Raw genomic sequence first — 17,453 nt, forward strand, 5'->3', positions numbered from 1 at the left:
GTGCAGCAAAGTGTGGACCTCTGCTCACGAGGGCCACAATGTCTCACTCTATCCGAGGACCACAGGTTTTTTACTTCTGGGAAACAGTCATCTTATTCTCTTAACCACGCTGGAAACAGGCTGCCTGGAGCTCTAGTGATTAGCTTGATCACTTTCTCCTACTCCATTGATTCCTTCATGTCCCATAGCCGTTCATCAACACCTTCATCTGACAGCCATATGCCATCATCCCTGAAAATTACTGAACAATTGTCAGGGAGGTCCCTATGCTTTAGCACTGACTTCCTGCTATCCATCAAAGTGAGTTCCTAGAGTCTGTTGCAGAGAAATTGAGAGAGAGCACTGACAACACCATTATTCATTCCTGAGATGTGCTCCGTATGAAAAAGGATATCAAACCTCAGGCAGTGTAAAATGGAGACCCACATCAACTTCATTACTAGTGCAGTGTTAGCCAAGTGTGTGTTCACTGTTGGAACCAGTTTGTGTTATTGCATCAAAAATGGACGTTTTTATTCTGAACGTTTTTTTTCTCCCCAAATAGTGACTTCCATTGGGACAGGGAAAAACTTAAGGAAGTTCGGGTTCCTTGTAATATTGTTAGCCACCAAAATGTAAAGCCACCTCTGCACATACCACTCTCCTTAAAAGAAAATCCCAAAATATATGTTCCATCTTGAGCAAGAAGTCCAAATGCCACATCAAAACCCCATTAAACTTTCCAGAAACCTTTCCCACACTTGTAAATCTGCTTTAATTTCTCTTATCAGCATGATAAAATTATAGGGTTTTCACACAGAGGCAAATACCAGATGGGCACAAAATGTTTGATGGGGGATGTCATGGCTCCTTTCCCATTCTGGCATGATAAATGCAGAAGTGGGGGCCAGCAAGTGTACCCCAAAGCATTATCTACCAGGCTTTGGTATAAAACTTCCCCCCAAATCTTAAAAACCTAGATTTTGTGAATAAAACTTCCGCTGCCACCACCCAAATATTAATAACAAGATTAGGGGAAAGATCATTTGGGAAATCTCACCTCTATTATAAAAATCAGGACACACAAGTAACCAATGCCAAATAAAAAGAAAGGAAAAAACTTTTATTATTACAACAATATTCCTGTTGCAAGCATAAGGATCAGCTGGAAAGGTAACAAAATATACTCATGGAGGAATTACACCATGGGCTAGAACTTAGTTAAAAATAAAAACCAAACATCTCCTTTAAGCAGTGCCAGATATCAGTTCCCATAGCCAACCCTTAAAACAATAAAGCCTAACGAAACTACCTAAACTTTACCCTACTTACAGAAAGTCAATAATTGTTTTTTGGAGAGAGAGAGACATGCTTATCCCTCCCTGTAGCTGCAGAGGACTCACCCAGAGAGACAAAAGGAGAAAGGAAAAAACCCAAATTCCTTTGTCCCAGTTTGAAAGTCCCACCTGCATTCCTACTGGTCACTCCACCTGGCTAGGTTTAGTTAACTCCTTAATCCCCAGGCTAACCCTCATAATCATGACAGGGGGGCCACCACTTGGCATGTAATGTTTTGGTGCCCCATGACCAGTGTTCCCTCTCATTTCACACAGATGCAAAAAATGAATTTTGTGACGTGCACCAATATGGAGGTGATGTGTGGCAGGAGTGGGCTGAGGAATTAAGAGTGTGGGAGGGGATTGAGGGCTGGGGCAGAGGGTGTGGGGGTGAGGGTTCTGGCTGGGAGTGCAAGTTTTGAGATAGGTCAGGGATGTAGGGATTGGGATGCAAGGAGGAGACTTAGGGCTGGAGTGCAAGTCGGGGAGGAAAATGGGTGCTCCAGATGGGGGTATGGGCTCTAGGATGGGGTTGGAGGTAAAGGGTTTGAAGGGTTGCAGGCTGCCTCAGAGAAAGAGGACTGCCCTCAGCCCTCTTTCACCACAGGGGCCAGGTGAAAAGCACCTTTCCACAGTGGCAGCAAGCCCGGGACCTGGTTGGAGATGGGTACCACACCATGGCCCTGGCACGTTCAGGCTAGGATGAGTGGGGGTGGCAAGGAAGGGGACCTCTCCCCCAGCCACTTCAAGTCTGAGGCAGTTCCACATTGGGGTGATGCAGACAGGCAGAGGCAATTCTTCCCTTTGCAGCAGTTCCAGGGCTTGGGGAGAGGCCTCTCTCCCTACTTTAGCCCTGATCCCTGTGTGAGGCTTAATGGGTAGATGCTCAGCTCCGCAACTTAGAGGGAACTTAGCCCATGACCACCTGTAGTTTCCTCAGAGTAATTTTCTTTGCCTCTCTGAAAGTCTGTATCAGTGACATAGACACCCCAAATTGAGTCCAGTTCAGTGCCAAGAGATGTTAAACTTTGGGCAGGATCATCTGCATTATTTTTATTTCTTCCCATGGCAAGTAGGAACTTGAAGAGCTCAGCTAGGTTCTGCAGTGCCTTACACATGTACTTGCAGTTGCCTGTTGCTAGTCTTGCCGCAAATAAGAATTTGTCAGAGTTGTGCGCTGAGTGATGCAGGCCAGCCTCATACTTGATCACCCATTCCCACATGGAGCTGAATCTTTTGAAAGTGGCACTTTACACAGAGCACGCAGTAATGACCTTCACACTGAAACCCAAGCAAGATAAAATCTCTGGATACCCTGGAAGCAACCAAAATGTAGCCTTCATATCACATTTTCCAACAGTGACCCAGGGCCACATTCCCTAACCCCAGCTAGCAAATCAGTGATGAGTATCTCACTGAATAGTAGAGAGTTATTATAGTCATCTATCCATGAGCCCTGAGGATAGCAGAGCCTGTATTCACCCTTCACCTTCTTCAGTACTGCACCCCTGGGCAATGTGCACAATTCCAGTCAGATGTGGCTTGTCACTTTCCTGCTGCCATCTTCAGCATGATCTTTAACCTTGGTACATGTTCAAAGCCTTTAACAGGTTTTAAGTTCTCTGTGTCTAGACTGCGGTGTTCTTCCGGAAAAAGGTATGCAAATTGAGAACTGCAATTTGCGTACCTTTTTCTGCTTCTTTTGTTGAAAGAGGCTTTTCTGACATTTGGCCTGCCTACACAGGGTCAAATGTTGGGGGAAAAAACTTTTTGGGACATCCCTTCTCCCTTGTGAAATGAGGCTTACAGGGATGCCAAAAAAACTGCATCTGCTCTTCCAAAAAAAAATTAGGAAGAGCAGACACATTCCTTGGATGCAGTAGAGTTTTTCCAGGATACCTCTGGTATCCTGGAAAAACTCTGCAGTGTCCTCCATAACCTTGGTGGACACCATAACTTTGGTGTCCTCATACAAATTATAGTCATATAAATGTAAAAAGCTACAGATTAGTTCTCAAAAGGTAGAGGCATTTAGGTCTATGTGGTTTGTCCTTGTTTTTTGTCATTTTGTCACCTTCTGTCCATCCCCAAAAGTGAGAGAGAGAAATCCATACATTCCCTTTTCCAAATCTTTTTCCTTAGCCCTTTAGACAGATGATTCTTCGGTGAGATTGGTTTTCACACCAGCTCTGTGGGTATGAGCTGCCTTGTCTTCTGCCTTCTCTAACTGCTCCATATTCCTGTGTGGGATTTGAGTCTTACTTCAAAACTTCAGGGCTACGTCTACACTGGCCCCTCTTCCGGAAGGGGCATGTAAATTTCACTAGTCGTCGTAGGGAAATCCGCGGGGGATTTAAATATCCCCCGCGGCATTTAAATAAAAATGTCCGCCGCTTTTTTCCGGCTTTTAAAAAAGCCGGAAAAGAGCGTCTAGACTGGCCCCGATCCTCCGGAAAAAGTGCCCTTTTCCGGAGGCTCTTATTCTTACTTCGAAGTAAGAATAAGAGCCTCCGGAAAAGGGCACTTTTTCCGGAGGATCGGGGCCAGTCTAGACGCTCTTTTCCGGCTTTTTTAAAAGCCGGAAAAAAGCGGCGGACATTTTTATTTAAATGCCGCGGGGGATATTTAAATCCCCCGCGGATTTCCCTACGACGACTAGTGAAATTTACATGCCCCTTCCGGAAGAGGGGCCAGTGTAGACGTAGCCCTGTAGTGTAGCTTCTTCATTAGAGAAGAACCCACTCTTGTCTGGAAGACTATCCAACCTATGGGCCACCAATGCCGATGACTTTGCCAGGTCACCCCCCATATACATTAGGCGGTGTCTTCTGAGAGATGCGGGATCTGAGACACCCCCTGTCCCATGAGTGTCAGGGTTCACAATCCCCTCCTTATTATAGTGAATTGGCCTCCAACCCTGCTGCATTTTGAGGATGCCTGTGGGACTCTCGGCAGGAGGCACAGGCCTAGGACTACTCAGAGGTTTGGATCCTTGCTAGCCTTGAACTCAGATCCTGAATCCAATCTGTTATAAGGGGCCTCCTGTATGAGGGCTTCATAATCCCATTCAGGAGGAATGCACTTCTATCCTGAAAAAAGAACTGTCACTGCTAAGATCCTATGTCCTGCCCAGCTTCTCCCTTCAGTGTGTGATTCTCCTTCGATGCCTGTGGCAGGTCCTCGCCCAAGCTCTATTCCTGCAAAGACAGGCACATCCTTCTGAATGGGGCTGCAATCCCAGACCCACAATACCCTGACAAAGTTGCCCAAATGATCCCTCTCCCACTTCAGAGGCCAACATTCTCAGTGTCTCCAGTAGGATAGAGCTAGGTCCTGCAGGAGGGTACCCCCACTGCCTTTGCCTGGTTTGCCGGGAGGGGAGGGAGGAGGAAGAGTCTGGGTATTCTGCCTGGATCCAGCAGAGCACTCTGGGAGCAGGCATCTTGAGTCCTGTGGGCTGCACCTGTAGCCAAAGCCTCATGAGCCCTTCCCCTCCACCTACCAGAAATGGGGGTAGTGTAGCATGACATAAGGACCACTACATTCCCATGACAGCCACAGTGTGCCCATGGCCTCTCCTTCAATGTGCAGGGGCAGGATAGGGGCCCAAGCAATGGACACAAAACCCACAGGGCCACCTGCAAGCAGTACCACATGGCCTCTGTTCCGCTCTCCAAAGACTAATGGAAGGAGTGGGAGGGCTGACGCAATTGGCAAGGCTGCACAGGAACACAGGGCCATTCCCAGTGACCGTTGCTCGTGGTCACATCCCGACCATGGCTATTCAGCATCCCATCCCGACAGCTGGACAACGGGAGCCAGAGACTTCTGGTGGCAAGGGGTAGAAGCTACTTAGAGTCCCTTAGCAAGTTCATCTCTTCCTTCCTTCCTTCCTTCCTTCCTTCCTTCCTTCCTTCCCAGTGGTGATTTTCCCTTTCACCGCTTACCTCATCAGCTTCCCCCACTTGTTGAGGCAGGTGGGTGGCACACAAGAAATTCTGTCCATGTGCAATGACTTGCCTGAGAAATGAAGCAACATTGCAAATATTGGGAAATAATACCCTGAAATCACAGAATCATAGGGCTGGAAGAGACCTCAGAAGGGCATCGAGTCCAGCCCCGTGCCCAAAGCAGGACCAACCCCAACTAAATCATCCCAGACAGGGCTTTGTCAAGCCAAAACTTAAAAACCTCTACAGATGGAGTTTCCACCACCTCCCTAGGTAACCTATTCCAATACTTCACCACCCTCCTACGCTATGTCTACAATGCTGGCAGTGCCTATGCAAATGAAGCTATGATTAGCATATTGTTGCAGTTCATTTGCATAATTTATTCATGCCATTTTTGCACAAAGGGTTTTTGTGCAAAAAGAAGCAGTGTAGATGTTGCTCTAGTGAAATATTTTTTCCTAATATCCAACCTAGATCTCTCCCACTGTAATTTGAGACTGTTGCTCCTTGTTCTGCCATCCGTCACTACTATGAACAGCCTCTCTCCATCCTCTTTGGAACCCCCCTTCAGGAAGTTGAAGGCTGCAATCAAATCCCCCCTCATTCTTCTCTTCTGCAGACTATATAAACCCAAATACTTCAGCCTCTCTTCATAGGTAATGTGCTCCAGCCCCCTAATCATTTTGGTTGCCCTCTGCTAGGCCCTCTCCAGTGCGTCTACATCCTTTCGGTAGTGGGGATCCAGAACTGGACACAACACTCCAGATGCGGCCTCACCAGAACCGAATAAAGGGGAATAATCACATCTCTGGATCTGCTGGCAATGCTCTTCCAATAATCACATCTCTGGATCTGCTGGCAATGCTCTTCCTAATGCAACCTAATATTCCATTTGCCTTCTTGGCTACAAGGGCAGTGTTGACTCATATCCATCTTATCATCCTCTGTAATCCCGAGGTCCTTTTCTGCAGAACTACTACTTAGCTGGTTGGTCCCCAGCCTGTAACAATGCTTGGGATTCTTCTATCCCAAGTGCAGGACTCTGCACTTGTCCTTGTTGAACCTCATCAGATTTCTTTTGGCCAGATCCTGTAATCTGTTTAGGTCACTCTGGACCCTATCCCTGCCCTCTAACGTATCTACCACTCCCCCTAGTTTAGTGTCATTTGCAAACTTGCTGAGGGTGCAATCCATCCCCTTATCTAGGTCATTAATAAAGATGTTGAACAAAACTGGCCCTAGAACTGATTCCTGGGGCACTCTGCTAAAAACTGACTGCCAACCTGACATCAAGCCATTGATATTTACCCGTTGGGCCCAACAATCTAGCCAGCTTTCTATCCACCTTACAGTCCATTTATCCAATCCATACTTCCTTAGCTTGCTGGCAAGAATATTGTGGGAGACCATATCAAAAGCTTTGCTAAAGTCAAGGTATATCACATCCACTGATTTCCCCATGTGCACAAAGCCAGTTACCTCATCATAGAAGCTAATCAGATTGGTCAGGCATTACTTGCCCTTGGTCAATCAATGTTGACTATTCCTGATCAGTTTTCCCTCTTCCAAGTGCTTCAGAATGGATTCCTTTAGAATCCCCTCCATGATTTTTCCAGGGATGGAGGTAAGGCTGACTGGGCTGTAGTTCCCTGGATTGTCCTTCTTCCCATTATTAAAGATGGGAGCTACATTTGTCTTTTTCCAGTCATCCAGGAACTCTCCCAATCTCTCCCAATCAATTTTTAAAGATAATGGTCAAAGGCTCTAAAATGATATTTGCCAACTTCCTCAGTACCCTCAGATGCATTAAATCCAGACCCATAGATTTGTGTATATATAGTTTTTCTAAATAGTTCTTAACCTGTTCTTTCTCCACCAAGGGCTGCCCACTTCCTTCCCATACTGCATTGAAGACAGAGGCAAAAAAAGCATTGAGTACTTCAGCTTTCCCCACATCATCTGTCACTAGGTTACCTCCCTCATCCAGTAAGGGCCCCACACCCTCTCTGACCACCCTCTTATTGCTAACATGTCACTAGAAAACTTTCTTGTTACCCTTCACATCCATGGGCGGCGAGTTATATGGGCTTGTGGTGCCCATGCTCCAGCAATATTTGGATCTGGGTCTCTTCCCCTGGCCATGCCTGGAGCGGGCTCCGGCCCCTACCTGCTATGAAATGTTGAGTGACTGATTATAAAGCAGAAGCTGCATCTCTACAGTAACGGTAGTTCGAATTAGAGAGCCTAATTCGAACTACCTACTCCGTGCCGTGTGTAGCCGCGGGCACGGAGTCCGCACTAACGGGGATTTAAAAATGGCGGTGCCCGGCAAGATGCAAATGAAGCCTGGGATATTTAAATCCCGGGCTTCATTTGCAACTTCGAATGCCTACATTAGCCACCCTAGTTCGAACTAGGGTGGCAGTGTAGATATATCCTATGGCTGTGTCTACATTGCACCCCTTTTCCGGAAAAGGGATGCAGATTAGACACTTTGGAATAGGCAAATCCACGGGGGATTTAAATATCCCCCACGGCATTTGCATTAACATGGCTGATGCTTTTTTCCGGCTTGGGGATAAGCCGGAGAAAAGCGCCGGTCTAGACGTGATTCTCCGGAAAATAAACCCTTTTCCGGAGGATCTCTTATTCCTACTTTCCGGAGAATCACGTCTAGACCAGCGCTTTTCTCCGGCTTATCCCCAAGCCGGAAAAAAGCGTCAGCCATGTTAATGCAAATGCCACAGGGGATATTTAAATCCCCCGCGGATCTGCCTATTGCAAAGTGTCTAATCTGCATCCCTTTTCCGGAAAAGGGGTACAGTGTAGACACAGCCTATGAGTGCACATGGATTTCCCTCTTTCTTTTAAAATGTGGCCTATTAACTATAGATTTAAATAAGAGAAATAAATAAGCTGTATAGATGTCTATTGCAAAGAGAATTCCATAGTCAAGGAGCATGTGTGCAAATGGGGTGTGGGGGGGGAACTTGGGGGCAGATGGAGGATTTGCTGACCCCAAATGAAGTCACTCTGAAAACTAGAGAAGAGACTGTTAGTGAGGGAGAATGGATACCAAATTGGGAGGTGGGGAGAATAGATTATGATGGTATCAGGAAAAAAAGCAAATCTAAGGAAGGAAGGAAACAAACAGAATGTATAATTGTAAGATCCCTAGGCAAAGGATGTGATATTAACTCTGTGAAAGTAGCTAACTGGATTTAAAAAAAAAAAAAGGGTGGGGGGATATTGTAAGAACCAGGAAGTTGCGATCTGGTGATCTTTTAGTTCAGTGTTTCTGAAAGTGCTCCGCGAAATCACTTTGAGAAACACATTAACTGGCTGCCCCGGTTTGTTTCTTTACTGGTGCCGCAGCCACAGAGCCTTGCGGCTCCAATTGACTCTGTGTTGTCCTTTGCAGCCAAGGAGAGCCACGGGAAGTGGTGGCCCGGCCCACTTTGGCTGCAAAGGGTGAACCAGAGGCAATTGGAGCCACGAGGCTCCGTGACCGCGGCACCAGTAAATAAACAAACTGGGGCAGCCAGTTAATGTGTTTCTCAAAGTGATTTCACGAAATACTTTCAGAAACACGGTTTTAGTTGACTTTGTTTTTAAAGAGCAAGCTGATAAACTACTAAAAGCTAACATGCTGGGGAAAGTTAAATGTATGCAGTGTAGTTGTAGTCATGTCAGTCCTAGGATAGGAGAGAGACAAGATGTGTGAAGTAATATATTTTATTGGACCACCTTTTGTAGATAAGAAAGACAAACTTTTGAGACACACAAAACTCTTCGTCAGGTCTGGGGAAAGCATTTTGCCTTGCACAGCTAATCTGTGTCTAGATTACATCCCTCTTTCAACAGGTGGATGTAAATTAGACACTTCAAAATTGAAAATAAAGCAGGGAATTAAATATCACGCACTTCATTTGCATAATCACGTAATTGCGCTCTTTCGAAAAAGTGCCATTTTGAAAGTAAAACCGCGGTCTAGATGCAGTTCTATTGAAAACAGCAGGCTTTTTCAAAAGATCCTATAGAAGAAAAGCTAAAGAGATTTTTTAAAAGGTAAGCATAGTTAATAACACATATAATGCAAAAGCTGTGAGGAGACTCTTGAAGCATCAGGAGAAAAAAAAAGTCAATAAGGACAGGAAAAGGAGAACTGTAGGCATAGACTCTTTCTATAAAGAATATAATAAACACTGCAAGAGAAATACGCAGTGTTATTCACAATGAAAATATAAAGATGAATTATATTTATGATAAAAGTGTTAGGTTATACATCACAAACTGAAGAAAAATCAGAAAAAAATGAATTGTAGCAAAGCACTGGAAAAATAGGTGTATGTTAATCTGTCAATGGACCATATTCATGGAATTTTGAATGAGGTTAACAGTGAAATATGACTAGCATGGGGATATCAATCTTTTATTGGACTGTATACTGTCTGATAGCTCCTGGTCAAAAACTGAAAGAAAATATCCTGGAAATGAAAACTAAATCAAATATGATGGGTATCCAGGAAACATGAGGGAGGGAGAGAAACAATAAAATAGTGGTAGAATCACTTCTGTGAAGGGGATTTGTGAGATTGCATTAACTGTTTGCAAAACAAATTTACTGAGGAAAATAAAAAGGAGCATAAACACTGGCAAGTCAAGTATAAAAGTATAAAGAAGGCCGAAAAGGGAATTAGAAGAGCAGCTAGCAAAAGACACAAACTAAAAGCAAGAAATTTTTAAGAACATTAGAATCAGGAAGTTTGCCAAAAAGTTATTGAAGCCACTGGATGATTGAAATACTGAAGGAGCCCTCAAGGAAAACAAGGCCATTGTGAAGAAACTAAATGAATTATTTGTATTGGTCTTCCCTGTAAAGGATGTGCACGGTAATCTGCATTCTGAGGGATACCTGAATTTAGTTTTGCCAACCCAAACAGTTCAGAAAACATGAGTTAGGCCCCTCAGCATCATGACGTTGACTCAAGAGTCATGTGAGTGAAAGAAAAAAAAAAGACAGGTTCTTTTTATTTACCTTCCAGTTTTTGAGCATTTAGAATTCAGTAGGTCATGTTCTCAAACTGTTCTCTACAACCAGAAATTAAATACTTTTTAAGTGAAAACTAAGATACACATATTTGCATGAATCTGGGGCTACAGCTTTAAAAAAGGCACCAAATATCATAGGCTCTTGATCAAATCACAAGAATAGGGTATGCTGTGAATTTTAATTGTGGCGCTGCTAACAATTTGCCAAATGACCTTTAGTCAGATACTTAACCTTTCTGTGATTCATCTTCCCTATATATAATATTAGGGACAATAACTCTTATTCAACTACACGTGGGTGGTGAGGATTTATTAGCTCAAGTCTGCAAAGTGCTTTGATTTCATAGTGATATATACTCATGCTAAATAATATAAAATGCTGCACATTGTTCTATTTTTCAGCTAACCTCTAATCCTGCTTTTCCTGCTGAAGGAGGAGTAGGCAAACAACATGAAGCAAAAATTGGCATCATCAGTTAGATTAATATTTCTGCTGTTTCTGAACATAGAGTGTTTGAATGGTAAGTAGAAAAGTATATACCACATGTCCTGAAAATAGTTTTTTAAGAAAAATCTGAAGTTAAATCATGGCTATCCTGATCCTCATTGGAACCTATACAGTCCAGCACCCTCAGGACCTGACCTGTGCCAAACCAGAGAATTTGCTGAACCATAGCAGGTCAATATTGTCTAGCAAACTTATCAACATTTCCACTGCTTTCTGGGCTCTTAGAAGACATTTAGGGGTAAATTGGAGCTAAAGAACAGCGCAGCACACTGAAAGCCAAGACTGATGGCTGTAAACAAATTTTATGGGGCTGTGGGAAACTTGGCCACACCCACAATGAGTGGCCATACAACTAACTAAAATGATGCTGGACCATGGATGTTGCTGGACTAGAGGGGTTCAAACTATACAACTTAAAATGACCAGTTTGCTTAAGAACTCCTATACACAGATTTTGAAGATGGCTTGATTGCCTCTATTTTCTTGTGAAGTTGTAAGGACAGGAATTGATGATTTGTAGATTCATAGAATAAGATGGAAGGGACCTGGAGAGATCATCAAGTCCAGTCCCCTACACTCACGGCAGAACCAAGCACCATCTAGAATAGATCATCCCTGACTGATGTTTATCCAACCTGCTCTGAAATATCTCCAGTGATGGAGGTTCCACAACCTCCGTAGGCAGTTCATTCCAGTACTTAACCATCCTGCCAGTTGTCCGAGACAGAACATCAGAAATGGCTGCCCGTCGCAGGGAGCCATAGCCTGTAATACCTCTAAGGCTGGTATAGGGGGCTCTGTCTGTGAGGTGGAGTGTTTTCCATATAAGGGCATGTAAATTAATAATCTTCCCCTGCTCGCTCCACCCATTGCAGTGAAAGATCAGGCAATGGGCTGACTTGTGCTCAGGCCTGCTACTCCACCCACTGCAGCAAAAACCAACCTATAGGGTGATAAGTTCACAGGCAATAAAACAGGCAGGCAGCCCCTCTCCCACGGGGGATTCGCATCGAGTGAACACCTGACCTGATCACCCAGACGCCTTGCACCCCCCACTCTCGAGTCTTACTGAGCATACTCCGAGTTGGTCGACCCGAGTGGAGATAGTTTATGAGCATGTGACCAGTACTTGTGTTCCTGCTGTCTCCAGAACTGGTATAACCCCCACCACCACCACCATCCCTATCCTGATTGATTTTTTAGTTGTCCTTATTGCTTGTCAAGTGACAGTGGCTAAAAAGTTACTAAGTTAGTTTATAAATAGTTGTGGTTTAGGTTTTTTACTGTTTCCTTGTATAAAGTTGTGTAAATAATCAGCCCTATGGACAATACCAGTGTTAATTCAACTGTTCCTAACCCCTGGGCAGTTATTGGGAATTATTGTGATTTAGAAAAGCCTCAGGGAATTGTTTTGTGTTGTCTGGCAATCTGTTTAATTTTTGTTCTGATGATTGTCTGGCGTCATCAAAATAAAATCAGTTTGTGCTTTTTAAAACCCCCAGTTGTGGTCTCATCCTTTCCGGCATCCCTTCGAACCTCGTGTATTACGGGGACTGACACCAGTAAGGAAGTTTTTCCTAATGTCCAATCCATATCTCCCTTGCTGCAGTTTAAGCCTCTTGTCCTATTTAAGCTTCTTGTCCTATCATCAGAGGCCAAAGAGAATAATTTTTCTCCCTCTACCTTGTAACACCCTTTTGGATATTTGAAAACCACTATCATGGCCCCTCTCTGACTTCTCTTTTCTAAGCTAAACAAGCCCAGTTCTTTCAGTCTTCCTTCATAGGTCATGTTCTCTAGACCTTTAATCATTCTTGTTGCTCTTCTCTGCAGGGCCGGCCTTAGGCCGATTCAACCGATTCAGCCGAATTGGACCCCGCGCCTAACGGGGCCCCAGAACCCGGAAGTGCTGGCGAGTTACAGATCCAGGGCCCTGCTCCACCACTATGCGGAGCTGAGTCTGGCTCTGCCTGGAGCAGGCCCCGGCTTCCCCCCACTCCCCGCCGGCCCTCCCGCGCGTCCTCCCACCCCACCCCAGGGGCGTCCCCCTCGGCCCCGAAATGTCCCTGACTTGTGCGGCTCCTCCTCCCCACCTGCTGCTGTCCATGCATGGCGTTGCACGTGGACGGGGAGGACGCCCAGGCATGACATGACGTCACGGCCCGGGATTTTGACACTCCTGGGAAGCACATTGCGGAGCCTTACTGGCCCCAGGTTTGGCCTCTGGGGCCTGAGCACGGACTCCGGCCCCGCAACGGGGAAGGCAGAAGGTAGGGAACAGGCTCGTGCGGCAGCGGCGGTGGCAGGGGAGGGGGGAGAGTGAGGAGGAAGCGGCAGCAGTGGGGAGGAGAGAGAGGAGGAGGTGGCGGCAGCGGGGGAAGGGAAGGGGCTTCGGCGGAGGAGAGGAGGCAGAGGGGGAGGGTGGAAGGAGAAGGGGGTTGGGTGGGGGGAAAGGAAGGCACCAAGAGACAGGGGTTCAGGAGAGACAAATGGCAGGGGGCCAAGTGCAGACAATGAGGGAAAAGGCAGGAAGGGAGGTGTCAGTGGGAGGGGGGGACAGGGTGATGCTGGGAGAGGAGAGGAGATGGGAAGGGCATTGGGGGCTAGAGGAGGAGGTGCTGGGCGAAGGCTTGAAAAGAGGGGTGGGCATGAGAAAGATGGGGATGGAGCAAGGCATGTGTGAGGGCACAGAGGGGCAGGAGGGGAATGAGGCAGAGAGTGGTGAGGGGGTTGGTATCAGGGAAAAAGGGGGTAGGAACAGTAAGGGAAGGGGGAGGCACCAGGAGGGTGCAGGGGTAAGGGAAGGTGCAGGTGCCAGTGGATTATGGGGTGAAGCAGAAGGGCAGACACCTGCAGGGGAGGGACCAGCACCAGAGGAGAGAAGCAGGGCAGGTGTGTAGATGGAGGTGTTAGAAGAGGGGATGAGGAGGGGTAGCTCACATGATCAGAGTTGGGCTACTGGAGGAGTGGGCACAGGGGGGAGAGAATGGCTGGTGGAGGGGGGCAGGTCGCAGGAGGGCTGAGGGCAGTGAGAAGGGCAGGAGTCAGGACAGCAGAGGAGGGTGAGGAGTTGGGGGGCAGCAGGCACCAGAGGAGATGATGGTGCAAGGAGAGGAGACATGGCAGCAGAGAGAAAAGGTCAAGGTTTATAAAATATTTATTAATAACTTGGTATGCTGCCCACGGCCAGTTTGTTTGTGTCCCGCAGTGCAGTTTGGGTTTATGTGGGGATCAACATGTGGCCAGCAAGTGGGAGCTGAAACAAAAAAGTAGTCAGTGTAATGATCTTCTGTTGATATGTGTTTCAGTAGTTAAATTCTTGGACTGTCGTTGTTCATGAAAAGTGCTGTCACATGGGTAGAAATCGGGTAAATATTGCATTTTATTAATATCAGCAGAGCTGACTTAAATGGGGTCTGTGTGTTGTGTAGTCTTGCCTTAATTTTTGTATTCATGCCTGTCAGTGTGAGAGAAGCTATTTGTATACATTTGCTTACATATGCAACCACACTTAAGTTGAGGCCCTCAGCATGTTCTATAAGTATCAGTGTGGCCCCTGGGGCTTCCAAAGTTGAGTTGCCCTAACTCATCCCTGACAGGTGTCTATCTAACCTGGTTTTAAATATCTCCAGTGATGGAGATTCTGCAATCTCACTAGGCAATTTATTCCAGTGTTTAACCACTCTGACAGGCAGGAAGTTTTTCCTAATGTCCAATCTAACCTCCCTTGCTGCAATTTAAGCCCATTGCTTCTCATCCTAACCTCAGAGGTCAAGCAGAACAATTTTTCTTCCTCCTCTTTATGATACTCTTTTAGATACTTGAAAGCTGCTCTCATGTCCCTTTTGGTCTTCTCTTTTCCAAGGTAAACAAGGCCAATTTCTTCAGCCGTGCCTCATATCTCATGTTCTCTAGACCTTTTATCATTTGTGTTGATCTTCTCTGGAGTTTCTCCAGTTTCTCCATGTTTGCTGAAATGTGGCACCCAGAACTTGACATGATACTCCAGCTGGGGCCTAATGTAGATGGCTCATTCCCTGCCTAGGGGACGTGAGACTGGGTGGGTTAATTTCCAATCCTCCTGTTTATTCTTTTCCTAAGCCAGGAGAGCACGGTAGTTCTGATGGGGGCTCTGCAGGAAGGCAGCCTGCACTGCCCCCTTCCTGAAACCTTGTGCAGGTGTTGAACAGCTGTCCAGCCCACCCTAGAGGTGACTGCATTTCAGTGTGCCTGAAGCAACACTGCACCAGCAATGGACAGGAGAATGGCCCCCGGGCATGGCTTGCTCATGACTGCTTCAGTCCCATTGATGGGCCTCAGCCTCTTTCCTTCGCAATGGGGCTGTAGACTCTGGGGAACAGGAGTGGAGGCAGGCAGAGGTGTCTCCCTGCAGCAGATGTAGACACATCTCTATTAATCATTCTCTCATTTAAGTTTTTAGCTTTGTATTGAGTACTTTTACATGGAAACTTTGTATTGCATCTTGGTAGAATAGTCCCTAGGACAAGTGAGGCTGAGACTGTCCCTGTGGGGTGAATGAGGTGGAAATGGATAAGGCGGAAGGTGAGCACCTCTGGGCAGTTGCAAAGGTTGGAGAGGGGATGAAAGCCAGATCCAAGATCAATGAGCCCTGGGAAGTGAGCCCATTGAAAGGAGACTGGACCTGTGGATGCCTTGGGGGTCTGCAGCAAGGACCTGCTTTGGAAAGCCCCCTCTTTGGAGGTGAATGTGGCAGCATTGAAACACCACCCAGAAGCCGACAGACACTAACTGCAGAGTCATGGGACGGCTCTCACAGATCTTGCACATGCATAAAATGAGAGATCTGCAGGAAGGTGGGGGGGGGGGCGTAGTGAGGAGGCCGGAGGGATCAGTTGCCCCGGGAGACAAATAATATAAAATTTAGTTAAAAATAGATGTCACACATTTTTAAAAGGAATACCATGTCTCCTGCCTTTTGTCTATTTTTGTCTCTTTAGGCCCCCAGTTAAAATTTTCAAAAGCACTTGAGTGACTAAAGTCATTTTTGAAAATTGGACTTGGAAATCTAAACTCAGATTTTCAAAGGTAATTAAGCTCCTAAAGAGATAGTTGCCAACTTGGATCTTCAAAGATATCTATCTGATTTTTACACACCTTTGAAAATCTTGTCATAAGTGTCCTAGTCAGTTCTGAATGTGAGATGTAGGAGGCCAGTCCTAATTCCTTCAGGTTTATTTGTTTGTTTATTTATTTATTTATTTGCTTGCTTGTTTGTTTGTTTATTCATTCTGTGGGCAGAGTATGGGCTCACAAGAATTCCTCCATTGTTTTACCATGAGTCTCAAAACATTTGGTGTTTTTCTAAAGACCTGGAGTCAATTGATTATGTAGGAATCTCAGCTTTCATTTAAAAAGAGTTCTCTATACTTCTGGGCCTTACCGCTAAGGAGGAAAGTTTTAAAACATGAACCCTAAATACTCAAACAAAAGGCCAATAAAAATCCAACATGTTTTATTTTTTAAAAAATCTTATGATTTGTAGACCAGTCTCATAACTTTGTGAAGGTGTTCCTTGTGATTTTTGGGTTGGCAATATTGCTCTTTGATTGGTGAATTTAGAGAGATCTCTCCCTTCAGTTTCCCTTTCCACCCTCCTTTTTTGTCTCAGGTCATCAGAGAATCATAGAGACAATGGAGAGTAGGGTGAGTCCATGATTCTGGTTAATGACTGGTCAGGGTGACTAACTATTATCAGCCAGTGGTCTGAATGAGCTATCTACTGCCATCTGTTAATCAACTGTCACATCTAACTGAAAGTCACAGAAGATGGAAACAGGTTTTATTTCTGGTGGTATAGAGTCTATTTGGGAATCCTCAATTATATCTGACACTTTACATCCAGTGTTTAAAGGCAGAGCTGACTAGAATCAATTGAGAGTCCTTGTCTTGTCTCAGTGATCGTTTGAGCAAAAATCATTGATAAAATCTTGTGTAGACTGACCTAGGACTCAACATGCAGGCAATGTGTTGAAGGGCAGTGCAAAGGCAGCAATGGTGTGGTGAGGTACCATATTACCTAGTGAAATCATTGGTGCTGAAATCACTAAGGCCTGGAATTTGACCACAGAACTGACACTTTCTTAACAAAGACTCCATTTTTGCTATTTAAAAAATAAATCAATGTAACAGAAAACTGCAAACTTAATAAGCATACTCTCTATGCCAGGGGTGGCATCTGAGATGATTTTCAGTGGCACACGGGGTGGGAGCTCAGCCCCACCCCTACCCCCACACATAGCAGGGAGCCCATGCTGCGGCTTGAGCCACCAGCTCCAGCTTCTTGCTAAGAGAGGTGGCGTGGGATGCATGGTATGGTGCAGGGGCCAGGTGAGCTCCATATCCTTGGGGCTGCCCCTGCCCAGCCTAGGTGTGCAACTCATGGAAGCTAAAGAGTTAACAAACAACTCCCCTCCTGTGCTACAAGCTCTGCCTCCCGCTCTGGGAGGGGGCAGAGCTGGACCTTCTCTGCAGATCCAGGCTGGGCAGCTGGTCACATGTCGGGTGCCAGGGGCCAAGCTGTGCTGTTCCCTGCAAGGTGTGTGCAGGGGCAAAGAGCTCTTTTCCCAGTGCCCTGCTGCTCCC

The 17,453-nt window shown here is 45.9% G+C and overlaps 1 protein-coding gene across 12 annotated transcripts in view; it reads left to right on the forward strand.

Moving 5' to 3' along the window:
- Positions 1–17,453, forward strand: part of PRLR (prolactin receptor) — a 258,625-nt gene that overhangs the window by 210,147 nt on the left and 31,025 nt on the right. For all 12 annotated transcript variants that reach the window (XM_075932555.2, XM_089779426.1, XM_075932553.2 and 9 more), the window contains one exon: positions 10,724–10,842. In XM_075932555.2, coding sequence (XP_075788670.2) covers positions 10,773–10,842 — 70 coding nt within the window. In that variant the 5' untranslated portion in view covers positions 10,724–10,772. The remainder of the gene's footprint in view (positions 1–10,723; positions 10,843–17,453) is intronic.

The sequence above is a fragment of the Pelodiscus sinensis genome, chromosome 6, assembly GCF_052426305.1.
Source record: "Pelodiscus sinensis isolate ZL-2025 chromosome 6, ASM5242630v1, whole genome shotgun sequence".
NCBI classification, from domain to species: Eukaryota; Metazoa; Chordata; order Testudines; family Trionychidae; genus Pelodiscus; species Pelodiscus sinensis.